The 17,581-nt window shown below is 39.7% G+C and overlaps 2 protein-coding genes across 2 annotated transcripts; one reads left to right on the top strand and one right to left on the bottom strand.

The window, feature by feature from the left end:
• The first annotated feature begins 972 nt into the window (after window positions 1–972).
• Window positions 973–7,962, top strand: LOC124287128 (fibrinogen C domain-containing protein 1-like). The gene is made up of 5 exons (XM_046723611.1): window positions 973–1,186; window positions 2,658–2,782; window positions 4,096–4,192; window positions 5,758–5,922; window positions 7,569–7,962. Exons 1-5 carry the CDS (start codon window positions 973–975, stop codon window positions 7,808–7,810), a joined length of 843 nt encoding a protein of 280 aa, XP_046579567.1. The 3' UTR covers window positions 7,811–7,962.
• Window positions 7,963–12,343: 4,381 nt separating this feature from the next.
• LOC124287209 lies at window positions 12,344–14,789 on the bottom strand. The gene is made up of 3 exons (XM_046723707.1): window positions 14,650–14,789; window positions 13,748–13,848; window positions 12,344–13,169 (listed from the first exon to the last, which is right to left on the bottom strand). Exons 1-3 carry the CDS (start codon window positions 14,676–14,678, stop codon window positions 12,382–12,384), a joined length of 918 nt encoding a protein of 305 aa, XP_046579663.1. The 5' UTR covers window positions 14,679–14,789; the 3' UTR covers window positions 12,344–12,381.
• Between the last annotated feature and the right edge of the window lie 2,792 nt (window positions 14,790–17,581).

Genomic DNA, 17,581 nt, shown 5'->3' with positions numbered 1-17,581 from the left:
TGTTGTACATAAGGCTGATGGCCCACACCACTGTATCGAATAAAGAGATTTCATTTCACTTGACAACGTCATGACAGTGACCCGTCTCGAGGCAAAACAAAGAGATCTGTGCCTGATATCTTGTGGGCGTATTCCGATATTTCTGTTCAGATTTTAGAAGTTGTAAAGATGAAGGAAAACCAAGTTCTATGGATATAGTCAACTTCTTTATTGCAATGAATGTGACGTTTCACTGTAGGTACTAACACCGTTATCAAGCAAGTGATACAAAAAGTTGAAACAAGGAGAATATATATAGCTACATCGTGAGTATATACAATTAACAAGGCTGATGTACACTGGATATTATACCTGATATTTAGGCTTTCGCAAGTTTTGTCTCGCCAACGGGGGTTAAAGGAAATAAAGATGTTCCGATAATCAGAGTTTTTAACTTGGACTTACCATTTGATGACAATGAGTCTGACAGAAGACCTATCTTCTCAGCATATTCAAAAACCTCTAACCATGTCGACTAATATCGACAATGTCAGCCGAACAGTTTTCATAGTTCTTAAACACGAAGCAGTGGCGCAATCGGTCAGAAAGATTGATACCAATGAGATAAAAAATTCAGGCATAATAGGGTGCATGTACTGCAGTTAGCTTGAACCGAAGATGGGAATGAATGAATTAAATATGTGTTTACGCATTGAAGCTATGTGACAATATATGCTGAATGTTCGCTGCATTCAAAGGAAATAATTGGGTTCTTTTGAGATGTTAATGAAACGTGGACAAGTCGATTGAAGACACGTTCTCATAACTGCTATTTGAGAAAGCCAGTGGTGAGCTTGAAAGTAGACAAGGATGGACGTGTTTCGGGGCAACGCGCTTTTCTTCCCAAATATTTTGGTCTTTCTCATCTTTACGAGACATGTTTTCCCTTTGTGCAACCAACATTCATATGTCCGCATCAAGGAAGTTCAGGACATGGTTGCTGTAGTCGAGCCTCTCTGGAATGTCAAAGTGGATGCATCGAAATGTGCACAGAAGTGTTACAGAGAATCCACGTGTGTCTCTTTCTTCCACAACGCTTTGACTGGTGCCTGTCAAGGACACTCAAGGATCTTCAACAGCCACGAGAACCTGGTTCCCAAACCTGGCTTCAAGTACTCGCTGGATGGTCTTTACGCTAACAATGCTAGTAAGTTGCTTTCGTACAATGTTAAGCCGAAGGTGTTCTTGGGGAAATGTATTGGACACAGCATGTTTGGGGGATTAAAATAGAGCGGGCACGGTCGGGTGTAGTAAATGAGTAAACGTAGTAATGGAAAGATTGTAATGTAGACTGAACTGGTAGCCATTCATGTCTGGATTTCGTAGAAGACCGCAGAAACAGATCGTCACCTACATGCATTGAATCCGGAAACCAAAGTCTTCACTCACTCACATGCATGTGTATTTGTTATCAGAACTTTCCCATGTAACTTTATACTCAAGTGTCACTAATGTGTACAGAAATATATATACACATTACAATGTATAGCATATATATATGTGTTTGCAAATTGTGCGAATAGGCAAATGCATTCCTTGCATTGAACTTCTAAACACTAAACTTCATCCACTTACATGCTTTAAATTCCAGACACAAGTTTGCACTTACATGCATTAAATCCGAAGACACAAGACTTTACTCACTTACATGCATTGGATCATGGACACAAATCACTTACATGCAAGAATCGTAGACACATGTCTTCACTCACTTACATGCATATGCGGGGCGGTGGGGTAGCCTAGTGGTTAAGGCGTTGGCTCGTCACGCCGAATACCCGGGTTCGATTCCCCACATGGGTACAATGTGTTAAGCCCATTTCTGGTGTCCCCCGCCGTGATATTACTGGAATATTGCTAAAAGCGGCGTAAAACCAAACTCACTCACTCACTCACTACATGCATATGCATTTGTTAATCAGACCTCTTCCAAGTGCATGTATACTGAAAGGTCACTTAAATGTGCAGAAACATAGTTACATATAACATCTATTTAGCATATATTTGTATTTGTAAAATGTGCAAATGAGCAAATGTGTCCCATGTTGTTTGTTTTGTAAATTTAGGCACACTCGACTTATTATATGTTTAAGAACCCCATGTTTTTAATGTGTTTTTTTCATATTTGTATCTAATGCTGTTTCTCTCAATGTTACACGCAATAATATAAGTGAAAGTGTTGAATGGCAGTGATCCATTTTGTGAGATTTAAAGCGTTCACAAGTTCACCTGAAAATTAACCTGTTTTTCTTGCATCAGTTTAGCACAAAACGTATGTACCTAGTACTTTCAATACCCAAACAATACACATATTGCAAGTCACTAATTATTTTGGCATTAAATCGAGTCATGATTAACACTTTTATCGAGAGTTATGTTTCCATAATAAACACACTGTGCAAGCAAAAAGATAAAGTCATTTATTACGCTCGCTTTCACGAATACAAGAACTCTTACATCGCTTTGACACATATTCTTGACGTATACTCTATATTGTTCCACAGCTTACACTGACTGTACAGATATCATGTTCTTGACGTATACTCTATATTGTTCCACAGCTTACACTGACTGTACAGATATCATGTTCTTGACGTATACTCTATATTGTTCCACAGCTTACACTGACTGTACAGATATCATGACTCGCTTTCCTTCTCTGAAGTCTGGCATCTACACCCTCCAGCCTGATGGACAAGACCAGTTCCAAGCCTACTGTGTTTCCAGCATAGGTACATGGACGGTAAGCACTTAACATTGGCCGTGTAAAAATGTGTATTCCTTTTTGAAAGGTTAACAGTTAGGTTTTAAGCTCACCTGACAGAAAGCCATAAAAGATCACGCGCAGCTAACATTGCGCCCAAAACCTAACCTACTTATGCTATGGTGGTTTAGAAGGGACATAGTTTTTTTGACGGCAATTACGGCCGCGAGAAAGCGAAAAAGCTCAAATCTCTGTCTCGCTGAAAAGTGATATCCCCTGTTGGCCACCACATGATTAGCATATGTTTAACAACGAATACAAGTATAAAAATAACGTAAGAGTTAGTAATGGCTAAACCATAATTAGTTATCAGTCACGGGATGACAATTTCATATACTCACCATATAAAGAAACGCACAGGTGAAAATATTTACAAATGCCGTCTTTATTTCAAATGGCATGTCTTACCCGAAGTGTGTCTGTCATGCACAAACCTGAGTTACAAAAATCGTCACAATAAACGATAATGGCAGCGTGAACGTCAGTGCCTGTTTTTGACTACCATTGACCTGTATGGAAGTTCTTCAACGCCTACCAGGGCGGTGGGATAGCCTAGTGGTTAAAGTGTTCGCTCGTCACGCCGATGACCCGAGTTGGAATCTCCACATGGGTTCAATATGTGAATCCTATTTCTGGTGTCTCCCGCCGTGATTAAATACGGCGTAAAACTCATTCATTCATTCATTCGATCGATCGATCATCCTGGTATTCATCCTTTTTCATCCTGCAATACCTGGCGAAGTTGCGGAGGCATATGTGGTGGTGGTTAACGTTGTCGACACCACGATCGGGGTCATCCTATTTATGTTCGGTTGCGTAGAAATCGATGGAACTTACGGTTGCCTCGAAATATAAGCTTGGTCCCTGGGTATTTATTTTGTAACAATTTGCGGATGTGTCGAACCTTGGATAACTCACAACTGCATGATGAACTTATCATGTTTTTGCAACAGGTGATCAAAAGACTTCAGGAGGACATAATTAAATTGTCATCTATTGCAACAGCTGATTTAACGACGTCATGACGACATAATGAACTTATCATTTTTTTGCAACAGGTGATCAAAAGACTTCAGGAAGACATAATGAAATTGTCATCTATTGCAACAGGTGATTCGACGACGTCATGACAACATAATGAAATTTCATTTATTGCAACAAGTGATCCAAAGACTTCATGGGGAGATAATGAAATTGTCATTTATTGCAATAAGTGATTCAACGTCATCACAATGGTATAATGATCCAACGACATCACATCGACATAATGAACTTATCATTTTTGACAACAGTTGATCCAAAGACGTCAGGACGGCTCCGAAAACTTCTTCAGAACCTGGAACGAATACAAGGAAGGGTTTGGCGACCTGAATGGCGAGTTCTGGCTTGGTGAGTTGTCCTTGGCAGCCTCAGTGATACGAAATGAGTACTCTCCATCGGGCTTCCGGTTGAGACTAGGTTCACATACAGATACTGATCGTTAATTGGTTGATTCCGTGTTGATTGGTCCAATGGCATGGGCAGTTGCTCACAATATCGCTGGATGGATTGTCAGGTTCAGATTAGCTCCAGGACACCATTATGAAGTGTGGCGATCGAGAACAGACAAAACGGTTATCGAGGGGACAGGCAAACTGATAACTATGAGGTGTGTAGGGTTTGCAGGGAAAGGTTTTGTGTATCTGGGACTTTCGTTTAAGTCGGTATGAGTGTGAATTGACGTACTCTTGTGTTCTCGTCAGGAACAGGAATCAAAACATTTGAATATATTATGCGTGTATGACCAGACAATATCATATTTTTTCCAACAATACTTTCAAATAGAGTTACTGAGAGAATCACATCGTGTCTCTCAAAAAATTGCGCGTCTCTCTTGCATCAATATTATATACCAATGGTACTTAGGGGGGCGTCCCGCCAAGCAGACATTTGAACCAAATAGACATGCAAAGGGGTGCGCCAGGCTGCCTTTCCGGTGTCCTTTGAAGTAATTAACGCCAACTAGCATTGTTTTGACAGTACTGGGGTCGTCTCAGCTCATGACGAGTTCACCACTTTAGTGAGTTCTAGCGCATGGTTTTATTAACGAGTTCACCACTTACTGAATTTACAGTTGTGAACAGTTTTCACACAGAGTATAAATAAACTAATGATACATTTACCAAACCATTCGCAATCATGGTGCGCGCACAGGTAGATCTTAAGTTCATTCCGTCAACCATGGAGGAAGAATATTAGTTCATCAAGTATACAGTCATGTTCAAGTGAAATAAGAAGAGACATGCCTGGCAGTCCTGCAAGACTGTCATCAGTAAACGACATCTTGACCAAACAAGGAGCAGGTCATAACCATAAAATGTTTGAAAAGTGCTAGTGATTGATTAATTGTATCAATAAATGAACGAATGTACGATCATCTTGCCAGCCGTGAATAACTTTTACATGTCCCCCAGATTTAACCCCCCACTGCCATTCTTTCGCTAATCCTTTTTAAATTGGCAATGTCTAAATGTTGCACCAGGCCGACGTGCTAGAAGGGGCTGAAATGAGCAAGTTAACTCGGTTGTCGGTCTGGCGGTACCTCCCCCTTACTCTTTGGGGACACGGTGGGGTAGCCCAGTGGTCAAAGCGTCCGCTCGTCACACCGAAGATCCGAGTTCAATTAACCACATTGGTACAATGTGGGAAGCCCATTTCTGGTGTCCCCCGCAGAGATATTGCTGGAATATTGCTAAAAGCGGCGTAAAGCTAAACTCACTCACTCACTCACTCTTAGTCTTTGGCAGATATGTATCCTAAAATGAGCCAAATATGAAGTTAAAGCTTGGTCAATTGGCATTCTTTGCTAATTCAGATATTTCGTTTGTGTCGAACCTTGTATAACTCGAAGTATTTTCGTGGGTCCCTTCAACTCGACACAACGACGTTTGATTGTATGTTCGATACAATTCCAGGCAATGAAAAGGTGTGGCGTGTGGTCAAGGGACGACAGTTCGAGTTAAAAATAAAGCTCTGGGACTTTCAAGATGATACGAGAATGGCTCACTACCAAAGCTTCTCCATAGGTAGTCTGGCTGAGAACTATAAACTGAAAATCTCTGGCTTCTCCGGCAACGCAGGTAAGTGTCTCGCCGCAAAGATGAAAATGTCTAAATTGGACAACATGATTTCCTTTTCATTTCCATTTTGTTTTAAGGGTGAAATAGGCTTAACACACTGTATTATCAAACAGGGGCCTTCGGCGTGACGAGCGAACGCTTTAATCACAAGGCCATCACAGCGACTGCGTGAACGTCTTAACTCGAGATTATGTTGGTCGATTAAGTGAGTTTGGTGTTACGCCGCTTTTAGCAATATTCCAACAATATCATGGCGGAGGATACAGAAATCGGCTTCACACCTTGTACCCGTGTGGGGAATCGAACCCGGACCTTCGGCGTGACCAACGAACATCGCTGTCATGTTCCTTGCAAGAGGGACCCGTGAAGGTCCGGGTTAGAATATTGATCTTCAGTAACCCATGCTTGTCGTAAGAGGCGACTAACGAGATCGGGTTGTCAGACTCTCTGAATTGGTTGACACATGTCATCGGTTCCCAGTTACGCAGATCGATGCTCATGATGTTGATCACTGGATTGTCTGGTCCAGACTCGATTATTTACAGACCGCGGCCATACAGCTGGAATATTGCTGAATGCAGCGTAAAACTAAACTCACTCACTCACTCCTTGCAAGAGGGGGATATTAAAAGTCAGCATTCAGTAAAATGTGGCGCCTTCAGCCATCAGTCATGATTTGGCTCAGTCAGAGAAAATAAACACTTGAAAAGAACATCATATGTCATCATGAATCTAAATTATCTTTCCTCACACAGAAAAGTCGTTTTCTGATTGCCTGAGCGCTCACCTATTATTTTCAATGTACCCCGCTTACAAGCGAGTACTAATTTCGTTGTTACCCGCGGGGAATGCCGAACTGTAGAAATTCATTTAGTACTTCGTACTAGTAAGTATTTATCTCGAGTAATTGAGTCATGTATGATGTACGGAAATTACCGATATTTTGAGAATGCAAATCTATGGAAGGGAGATAACTCTAACTTTGTTTTTCTTGTGTCGTTGTTGGTTTTGGCTAATTGCCTAACTCTGATACACCTCATTATGATCCGATACCAGTTCAAAAATAACATTGAGGTGTTCGGTGAGAAAAATATGGTTGGGGCCCATGAGTTGTTGTACCCTCTGTGTTTGTTTAAGTTTCCCACGGGCTCAGGGAACATAAAGATACAGAGGGTACATCAACCCATGTCCTCTTCGTGACCAGTGAACAACTTATAGTAGGCCTATAACAATTGCGTTGTTCGATGCGAATGCTATTGATCACTAGATGGCTTGGTCCAGACGCGATTATTTATATATTTATATGTTTAACTACGAACAAATATCGTATGATTGATAATAAGCGCTGTTGGTTGTTGTTTAACACCGCAATCAGCAATCAGAGTCTAGACCAGACAATCCAGTGATCAACATAATGGGCATCGATCTACGCAACTGGGATACGATGACATGTGTTAACCAAGTCAGCGACTCTGGCCACCCGATCCCGATAGCTGCCTCTTAGACAAGCATGGGTTGCTGAAGACCAATTCTAACCCGGATCTTCACGGGTTAAGCGTTGTTGAAGGAAAGTGTTCGAAGATTTGCCCAAACTGCATGTCCGATAGCGCTGTAGTCAACTGTTTCTTCTTTTTTTTACCAAACAGGCGACTCCATGGAGATAAGTAACGGACGCGCATTCTCCGCCAGAGATCGTGACCTTGATGAAAATGCAAGTAACTGTGCGCAAAGGTACAAAGGAGGTTGGTGGTACAACTCATGTCACCAAGCAAACCTGAATGGAGAATACAACAATACAAATTATGCTGAGGGCATCGTCTGGTACCACTGGCACGGCCATATGTACTCTTTGAAAAGAACGGAGATGAGAATACGACCCTGTTGTTGAGATATAATACCCATCAAAAGTTTAGACTCACTAGTGAAAATGTAGACACTTGCTTCAGTCAACGGTTCTAAACTAAATATTCCATCATGTTTAAAGGTGCTGTTTACACATGAACTGATGTATTGTAAATTAAATTCGTAACGTTGAAAAGATTATTGTCATGTGTTCAATAAAAGATGAAACTCAGTGAAAATTGGCGAATTCTTAACAAAACTTTACACCAAAATGCAGCTATCCACATGCGTTATATTTGCACATGCTTTTCAGCAATTTGATACATGATTCTCGTGCAATTCATCTGCATAAAGTTTGCAGTTGGTTTCCCAAAGTTAGTGGAGAAATTCATCTTCCATGTAACCATATATATATATAATAAAGTTTTGATTTGATTGATTGAGTCTAAACTTTTGATGGGTAGTATAAATGCACAGAAGAGACATTCGAGATCAGCCTGTGCTATCCTGGATTATTGAACCTTGTTGTTTCCGGAAATGTAATTTCAGAAGGACACCTGTTGTTTTGAGTCCTTTTCCGATTACATGTGCGTAACTACCATTATATAAAAAAGAGCGCCCCGGGCTTACACATGACTTTTGGTATGAAACTTGGCCATGCCCTCAATACTATCTAAATTTAAAGCTTTGCAACCTATTGGGCTAACACGAAAAAAAATGGCTTGCTACGCGCCTGGATTATTCCGTTCAACTGTCGTGTATTTAAAATCCATACACTATGCGTAACTGTGACACGTGATAGCTGTTTCTGTAGCAACCAGTAAAGGTGACATCAGATCGTATGTAATTAGTACTCACTTCTCGACAACGGTAATTGAAATGGACAACATGTACGCAAAATCTGCGCGTAAATTCTACGGAAGTCTTTCAGGACCATTTGCTAGATTTCAAGATTCGCGATCCTTTGTCCGAAACATCACCATTATAACGACATTCCAAACATGTACTCAATATAGACGTATACTGGGGTAGCTCAGTATCTTGAAATTACAACTTCGGATGTTGAAACTTCTAGAAGAAGCTAATTGATTTGACTGAAACATATTCGATTCAGTGAAGAAAGGGATTAGGAACAAGTTATCCAACTTAGTAACCATCTCCCGAGTATTTACAACATTATAGATATACAACATACATGTAATATAGAAAGAAATATAATACAGTAATGGTAGAGACCTATGGACAGAGATAGTTATTTACACATATGAAAATATTTACAGCATTCAAGAAAAACGCTTTCTATTTGATATGTAACGCTGAACTGCTTTTAATATTGCATGATTTTGAGTATATGATAAGTTCTTGCTTCCACTTAATAATAAATCTAAATTATACAGGAAACACTAAAACTTGAAGTGATAAACATTTTCACATGAATTGCCACATTAACATTTTGAATCTGATCTACTGCCAACATTAAATAAATCATAATTATGAAGAAGCCAATGACCTTGGCTACGTCCGAAATAGCCGCTGAGGAGGGCAAGATGATATCAAGAAGAGTATACTACCCATCAAAAGTTTAGACTCGCTTAAATCAATCACTATAAGTTATGTATGTACATATGGTTACAACGAAGATGAGTTTCTGCACTAACTTGGGGGAACATCTGCAAACCTTATGCAGATTAATTGCACGAGGACCATGCATCAATTGCTGTAAAGCATGTGCAAATATCGTGCATGTTAACAGCTGCGTTTTTGGTGTAAAGTTTGATTTAAAAAATCGCCATTTTTCACCGAGTTTCATCATTCATTGAACACATGACAATAAACTTTTCAACGTCAAGAATTTATTTTACAATACATCAGGTCATGTTTAAGCAGTACCTTTAAACTGTATGGATTATTTTACAAAATATAGTTCAGAACAGTTGACTGAAGTAAGTGGCTAGATTTACACTAGTGAGTCTACACTTTTGATCGGGAGTATTTATAGAAGAGTAGAAGAGATGCCAGGTTTGGAAGATTCAAATTCTACATATGACAATTATGTAACCAAGTTATTATTGCTATGCTATTTCTGCATAAGGATGTATTGAAAGGTACATGTAAGTCAAAGGTCCTGTTCTGTTGAGATAACTTAACATTTTTAAGGATAAATTGAAGTTGAATTTTTGGGTGAAACTCCCATACGTTAACATGATGATCCTACTGTGATCCGACTGCTGGGGTACGGGACGCTTTGTTTACAAACATAGCGTTGGATAGTTTACATTTAGCTCTTGATACATTTTACTGTCTGAGGTGAGGTTTCACTTTCCTAATTGTTTCATTGATTTTGATTAAACATATTATGAAGCCTTCCATTCTTTATATAAATGACATATTAAAATACATATGGAAATTTATTAATCATCACCCGTATTTTCTCAGACTAAGCAAATTTAATGAGCTGGTGCATAATATGTGTCAAAGATTTCCATACCGTATGAATTTTCTAGTGAAGAAAAGGGTTGATGAAAAACATAGCCAGGATTACCATGGCATAATATGGTTTGCTGGAAGTTGTACAGATTTTGGAAATGACGTTAGTTCATGTAAAAGCATTACGAATATCACTTTTATTGCACATACTTAACTGTCATTACCATGTACACATCTTGTTCACGAAATTGAAGAATAAAGTCTTGCAAGTCCAAATACTGACCTGAATTTCTATCAGTATATTGTGTGACCTCCCTGCACACGAACAACTGATTTAAGACGCCTCCTCATTCCTTGGATCAATCTCCGGATTTGATTCTGAGGAAACCTGTTCCATTCCTCATTCAAAGCAGCAGTCAATTCATTGAGGGGCTGGGCAGGTGGGTCTCTCTGTCGTAAACGAGTGCCTAAAATCTCCTAAAGATGCTCAATAGGATGGTCTCCCAGCAGGATTCTGTTGCAAGAATTTGAGGACAGCACGTGTTCTGTGGGGTCTGGCATTGTCACCCTTAAAGATTGGTCTTTTGGTAAGAGGATGGTTTTAGAATGTGGGACAATAGCTCTCTCAAGGATCTCCTGTTGATACCGAGGCCCATTAAGGTTACCGCGAATGGTAATAAGGTTCATCTTGCAATCCAAGGAAATGCATCACCATACCATGATTGGCCTTCCCAATATGGGTTTTGTGGCAAGAGGATGGTTATTAGAATGTGGGACAACAGCTCTCTGAAGGATCTCCTGTTGCTCCAATTAAGTTTGCCACGAATGGTAATAAGGTCTATCTTGCAACCCATAATTGACCCTCCCCCAGGAGCGGATATTGAGAAAAACCTTAGTTGTGTGCCTTTGTCTCAAGACATGTGTACCACCATCCATCATATGCATTAAGAAACGACTCATCGGAAAGGTGCAATGTTCCAGCTAACACTTTGGTTACACCAGGCAAGTTGTGCTGCTTTGTGAGCTGGAGTCTGTTTTATACACATAACGGATGTTCTGGCCCTGTATCATGCACTGTCCTGCGGGAACTTTCGAAGCAGAAACTATTTTCCATCATGATAGTTATTGCATATTGAATTGAGACCTTTTCAAACGTGTTTCATCTGGGAAGACCAAAATTGTGAATGCACGTGTCTATAACATTACAGGTGAAGATGTAGTCTTGTGACTGAATCATTTACTTTTGCTATTCAAGGCAAAGGCCCGGAATGGATTCTCAAACTGGGCTCTGTCTTCCCCTTGTGACCCAACCTTACTAACTCTTCCAATCATTTGTCTGCATTACTCCCACCAAATGGACTGACGGGGTGTCAGTGTGCACCAAACAAAGGGGTTACGATGAGCTTCGCATTACAACACACATGCCGAGCCTTCAACCAGAAATCTTCCTCGAAGAAAATGCCCCTGGTCCCTGAAGCCCCAGAAGTCCCAAACCATCTGACGGAACATCCTCCATCGATCTCATGTATGAAGAATCAATGGATGACACCAACGTCATGGATGACCCAAAATTTTGAAAAAACCCAGAAACAACCCCGCAATCATAACCCCACAATCATAAGGCTGCGTCGAATAGCAATACGAATTAAAGTGGAATACTTATGGAAATCGTATAAAAAGTTACAAAAGGCTAATATGAATGTAAATTATACACATTTTAAAAATAGGCCAATCATTTTCAGAGGCTTATAGAGTGCTTTTATTATTCTCAACATGAGAATGTTTCGAACAAGCTTATTGGTTAGAGGCGCAAACGCCCCAAACGTCTTAATCAGGCTGAACTTGTCACTTAGGTGAAATTTCTCTTTATACTCACACTTGGATTATTCAAAATGAACTTTCAGCCAGTGATACTTAGTCTCTTTGCAGTTTGGCAATTCCAAATGACCAATGAACATTAGAAATCAGAAACCACGTGACCATGTGTTTTATAGAAAACTCGATTTCCGAATTAAAGCGGGACAATTATTTCAATTGTCCCTCTTTAATGCAGAAATCGAGTTTTCTATCAATCTCTAATTTAAACACATACTGTGTTTTTACTGATCAAACACGTTAATAAACTGATACACTTTCAAGTTTAAGCAAGTTTTCTGCTTAAAGTAAAGTTCAATACTTCGCATTGTGACGCTAGAGTCTGCTGCTTTGATCAAATATATCATCATATCGATAAAAACGTATACGAGCCTGGTAGATGCTGATTCCAGACTTGACAATATTAAAACATATCATGTCAACATCAGTTTCATCATCCCAGGATTCAACAGCCAACACATCAGCCACCTCACTCTCACCCATATGGAGGAAGGAAGCCGATTTGAGGAGGAGTGACTCGGTGTTTAATTCGCACTGTATCTTGTTCCTGAACAAATGATCACCCAGAGCGTCAAGACAGTACTGTAGGTACAAAACCGCGTTCGTGTGTTCGGTCGGGTCTATATCCCGACTTTTAACTGTTACCATGTAAGGATTAGAGTTAACTCCCCTGCACATCTTGATAGGAGTTGTCTCCACCTGCCTGAAGGTAACCCCAGGATCCTTGTTGTACAGTTGGCCGAACTTTTCCCGAAACCAATCTGGCACCGGGCATGGTCTTCTGGTCGACTTTGACACAACAACGCTATTAGTTTTTAGACTAGCTGTCACGTGAGGGGCACCAGGTACCTTCAGAATTGATTCCCAGACAAACGACGATGTTCGGAAAGATGCAAATCTTGTCTGAATCTCAGCTGGATACTTTGGGAGTCTGGGGTTGTACATGCTGGGTGAAATACTCAGTTCTCCGCTGACAATGAAAATTAAGTTGCCAGTACTTAATTTCTGGATGTCCATGAACGAAGGATGATTGTCCGTTTCAAAAAACACAAACTGTCGGCCACGAAATAGGAGGCGGAACACTCCAATAGGGCTGACTAGGCCTGCAACATTAAGCAAATTCATTGGACACAGAACAGTTTGGTTGTAACTTACCATTTGTTTGTCAAATTGAATATAGATATTTCTGTCTACTTTGTCATCCGATAAGTTCTTCAGAAAATGCTGAGACACGTTAAAAGGTTTCCTGACCCGATCGTATTACACAAGTAATCGTGGCTTACACAAGTTATGTCCCCTACCTGGTCGATAAACAAGATCTATATTATATTATAGATCTTTAGATCGCGAGGTGCATCATATCACTACAGCTTCTTGAAAAGATTTAGAACAAATCCGTCGACGACTTTGGTAGTCTTGTTATTTCAGCCACAATATTATTGGTAATTCCAGCCTAGCTCGGCAAGGCAGGAAACTGGACTCCTATAGTCAGTCAACGACCTTGTCTCATGAAGAAGCTTCGGCCTGTGCCGGTCGTAAGAGGCGACGCAATGGCTCAGGTCCACTATAACGGTGACCTTCTTATGTGTTAGCAGACCCCTTAGGCCTGGATCGTTGCTAATAACAACTATCAATTTATTACCTTGAATGGAATTCGGTGTTAAACAACCAACAAACGTACTTGTCCGTAGATCAAGACCATTTGAGAGTCCTGATGGGAATGTTGCCGAACCGTGTGTCTCTGTCTTGACCCCCTTGGTCACCAAAGTCTGTGGATCGATCCTGTTGGTAAACACACCTCAACATCTTACCCAAAATAGTTTTCATGTTACATATTTACAATGGAAATATTCTCTATTTCCCGTATTTCAAGTATCCACAGTGTACTCACTTCGTTTAACCTACCATCGCCTCTAAATCACAACACGTGACTAAAAGTCACTAAAATCAGACGGAAATATAATCCTGAAATTTGTCCATAAACTAAGACCTTCACACTTGGCCAGCACGTACAGATGAGAAAAAGACCTTTAGGAAACACACGTTAAAGGAGGGATTTGTCATTTATTATCAGAGGGGATCGGGGTAGGAGTGGAATGGAGTGGAGTGGAGTGGAGTGGGTGTTCTTCTTATGACTATAATAGTTTTGTAAATTATCCAAAAACTTAGTGCTATTAGCACCAGTCTTTATCATTCTTTACTGGTGTCCATTTAAACAGTTCAACTCAAGAAATGTGGCATTCGTTACCGCTCGTATCATTCCAGTTAATCATGAGTAACTCGTGTCATTTCGGGACATGTGGAAACATCTTCATGCATGTTCCGGAAAGGGCCGAGTGGTGACGAATGAAAGGATATCGAGGTGTCATGGAACGTCATGGAACGTCATGGGTCGGTCAACCAAGGTCTGGCGTCCTTCTAAAAATAGCTACACCAGCGCCCATACCAGAGACAGCGGTAGATTATTCACATATATACCATTGTGTAAGAATAACAGCTATGTTAAAGTATTCGTATGAAAGAAAGAGAATTATTAAAGGACATTCTATTGAGTTAATGCTTGTATCAAGACATCAAGTGTACCTTTCCGAAATTGATTTGCGAGTCGCCATGATCAGGCCAGGACGCTCCACTGTGTTCTGTTGGAGTTGAAAGGACGGGTCCAAAGGACCTTGCCCACTGGTGGCCTAGAAACGCTATTGTGGCGTGACTCGGCGACTTGATGGCTTAAAAAGCATATATAAAATGGTTCTCAGCCAATGACTTTTGAAAATGTGGTGCCGCAGCAGGCGGTCTCTCTCAGATCTCAATTCAGAATGCGAAGTTTATCTAAATCACATAGACCTGAACCCGGAAGTGGCATGTCAACAAATCAGTACTAGAGTACGCACCTTGTCCTGTTACGCTCTATCGGGCCATAAATGTATTTCTTGTGCATCCGGATGTGCGTTGGTAATGAATTAGACCTATAAATATATTACTCAAGATAAGATTTCGTCTGATATTCTTTTCATGAGTTTATGGGGAACTCGTGTGTCACACAGATCGGAAGCAAAGGGAAGCAATTGTATGCTATATTCGATCTCTATATTTACAGTATTGCACTTTGGCACTTCCTGAATAGAATGTTCAAGACACCATCCATCCATCCATCCATCATTACCTCCATCTTCACATCCATCCATACACACATACTACGGTAGATTATCCTTTGGTTTGGTAACTATAATTTTATCTATAAAACAGAATGTTCTCTTTTTTGAGCTAGCAAGAAGTCAGTATTTTCCCGTCTTTTCTCAGTATTATATAACCAACAGTCTTAAATCTGAAGTTTACTCCTATTGTGATACTCAATACGTCAAACTCTACTGAATGATACTCTAACTACTTACAGTTTCATGTTGTGTGTTATGTGTTTAAGTTATCTCGATAAGCTATACAAAAAAGGCAAAATGTCAATATTAAGCATAATTCAGAAGAGAAGTGAGTTATCTGCACACTGTCCTCATTCATATTCTTCAATTCTCTGGTCCTCTCTGCAATGTCTTCAGGCGCTCATACTAATATCAAACGTTTCGGCAACGAGGATGAAAAGACAGGGCGATATAGAGTAACCTTGGCCACAACCCCTTTCTTAGTTTTCATTGTTTTACTGCTTCCTTTCATTTCTTCACAATTCATTTCATTTTCTAGCTTATCAATATATCAGTGTATTAGTTTTTTGTGTTTCTTTTTGTGTCTACATATGGTAGAAACTATGAAAATGATGAAGGTGAATATTGTCTTTGGTTTTTCATCCATCGGGTGATTTTTTGGTCCTTTCATTTAGTTCTCGCTGTATATCTGGTATCTTCCCATAAGACAGACCTCCCAAAAGACAGACCGCTTAAAACAACACATTTTAAGGCTTAATTAAGCTGTACCCTTAATAATAATGGTATGAGCCCAGATAAAAAACCCATTATGTATTAACCGTAGTTTAATCAATTCTTGTAATGAATTATGATTTTTAAATTAAGACATATTGCATCGACATATATGTACATCAACATATATTTGCCAGATCACATTTACTTGTGAATATTATCAACAATTTTTTTTTATATACATGTACCTATCAAACATATGAGACCAAGCACCATATTATGTTACATCACATGTTTGTCATTGCACAGATAACACTTATTAGAAAGTCACCTGAACATCATCATTTTCTCCTTTCACCCAGCTCTTGGCATACAGGTAGCCGTCTAGAAGGGTGATCGGGGAAAAGTCATAGGAAAAAAGTCATTGTGTTGTAAAGAATGGAAACATAGAGTTAATTTAGATGTCTGTGATGAACTTCACATTTAATTATACTGTCCAGCACTAAATGCCCTCAGAAATCAATTTCTTACGAAATATTTCTGTAAACATCCTAAATTGAAAAATTTGTTAATCTAATGAAATGTGATTATTCACCACTTAACTCTAGAGTTGCCAAATTTATCAAAACTGGACTTTGTTCAATGTTTTAATATGTATCAATATGCTGTATGTTCTCTGTGTCACTAAAGACTCACTATATGTGCTTTTTTACAATAAAATTTCGGCTCTATTCTGTTGTGTTCAGTAAAAAGGGTTAGTAATATGTTTTGAGAAAGGCACAGGAGATAGGAGTGAGTTGTTAATATACTATGTAGTGACTGTGGGTCAGCTCATTAATTAAATAAGGGTGGACAGCATGGCTCAGCTAATTAGTGTACTCATTGAGTCTGTCTTATGGGCGGTCTGTCTTTTGGGAGGTCTGTCTTTTGGGATTGAACCGTACATCTAGAACCTTAATGTGCATATTGGGTCCTTTGAAAATATGACACTGATTTCCTGGTTTTTGGATTACTTATGTTTCTATAATTTAAGACTGAGTGATTTTCAGGTAGGAGTGGTGGCATAATGCAAACACATGTAATACGTGTCAGTTTATGCTCAAAATATAAAAAATTAAATTGTGTAAACGGCGTAACACAACACAAAACGGATTACGCCGTTTGCACAAATTTGGAAAAAGTTTCACGTTTAACATGTTATAGCAGACAGCCTTACCTCAGTGTTAAGGTATGAGTTATTGTCCGTTAACATCAATCAGTTTGGTGTGGATACCCAGTCATGTGGAATACATTACTGCATATAGTCACTCAAGGGGCCAGTTGGGGATAATGTACACTTATTGTATGTGAAGTTAAGAAATGTTGGATGATAATAAATTATGAAGGATCGAAAACACCCGTCCAGTTAGAGAGAAGGTCTAGTTAAAAGATGTCCTGTTGTGTCGAGTACACTGAAGTTATGACGGTGGGTACAATGTGTGAAGCCCATTTCAGGTGTCCCCCCGCCGTGATGTTGCTGAAATATTGCTAAAAGCGGCGTAAAACTAAAACTCAGTCAGTCAGTCAGTTATGACGGATATTGATATCGGATGTTGTCCTGCCTCCGTGATCCTGATAAACCAATTGTCGGTACTGGTTATTTCCCTGCC

This window comes from Haliotis rubra, unplaced genomic scaffold, assembly GCF_003918875.1.
Source record: "Haliotis rubra isolate DU_JTF1 unplaced genomic scaffold, ASM391887v1 Scf4, whole genome shotgun sequence".
Classification (NCBI taxonomy): Eukaryota; Metazoa; Mollusca; class Gastropoda; order Lepetellida; family Haliotidae; genus Haliotis; species Haliotis rubra.
The sequence above is the reverse complement of the archived record's forward strand: the minus strand, read 5'-3'. Positions and strand labels throughout refer to the sequence as shown.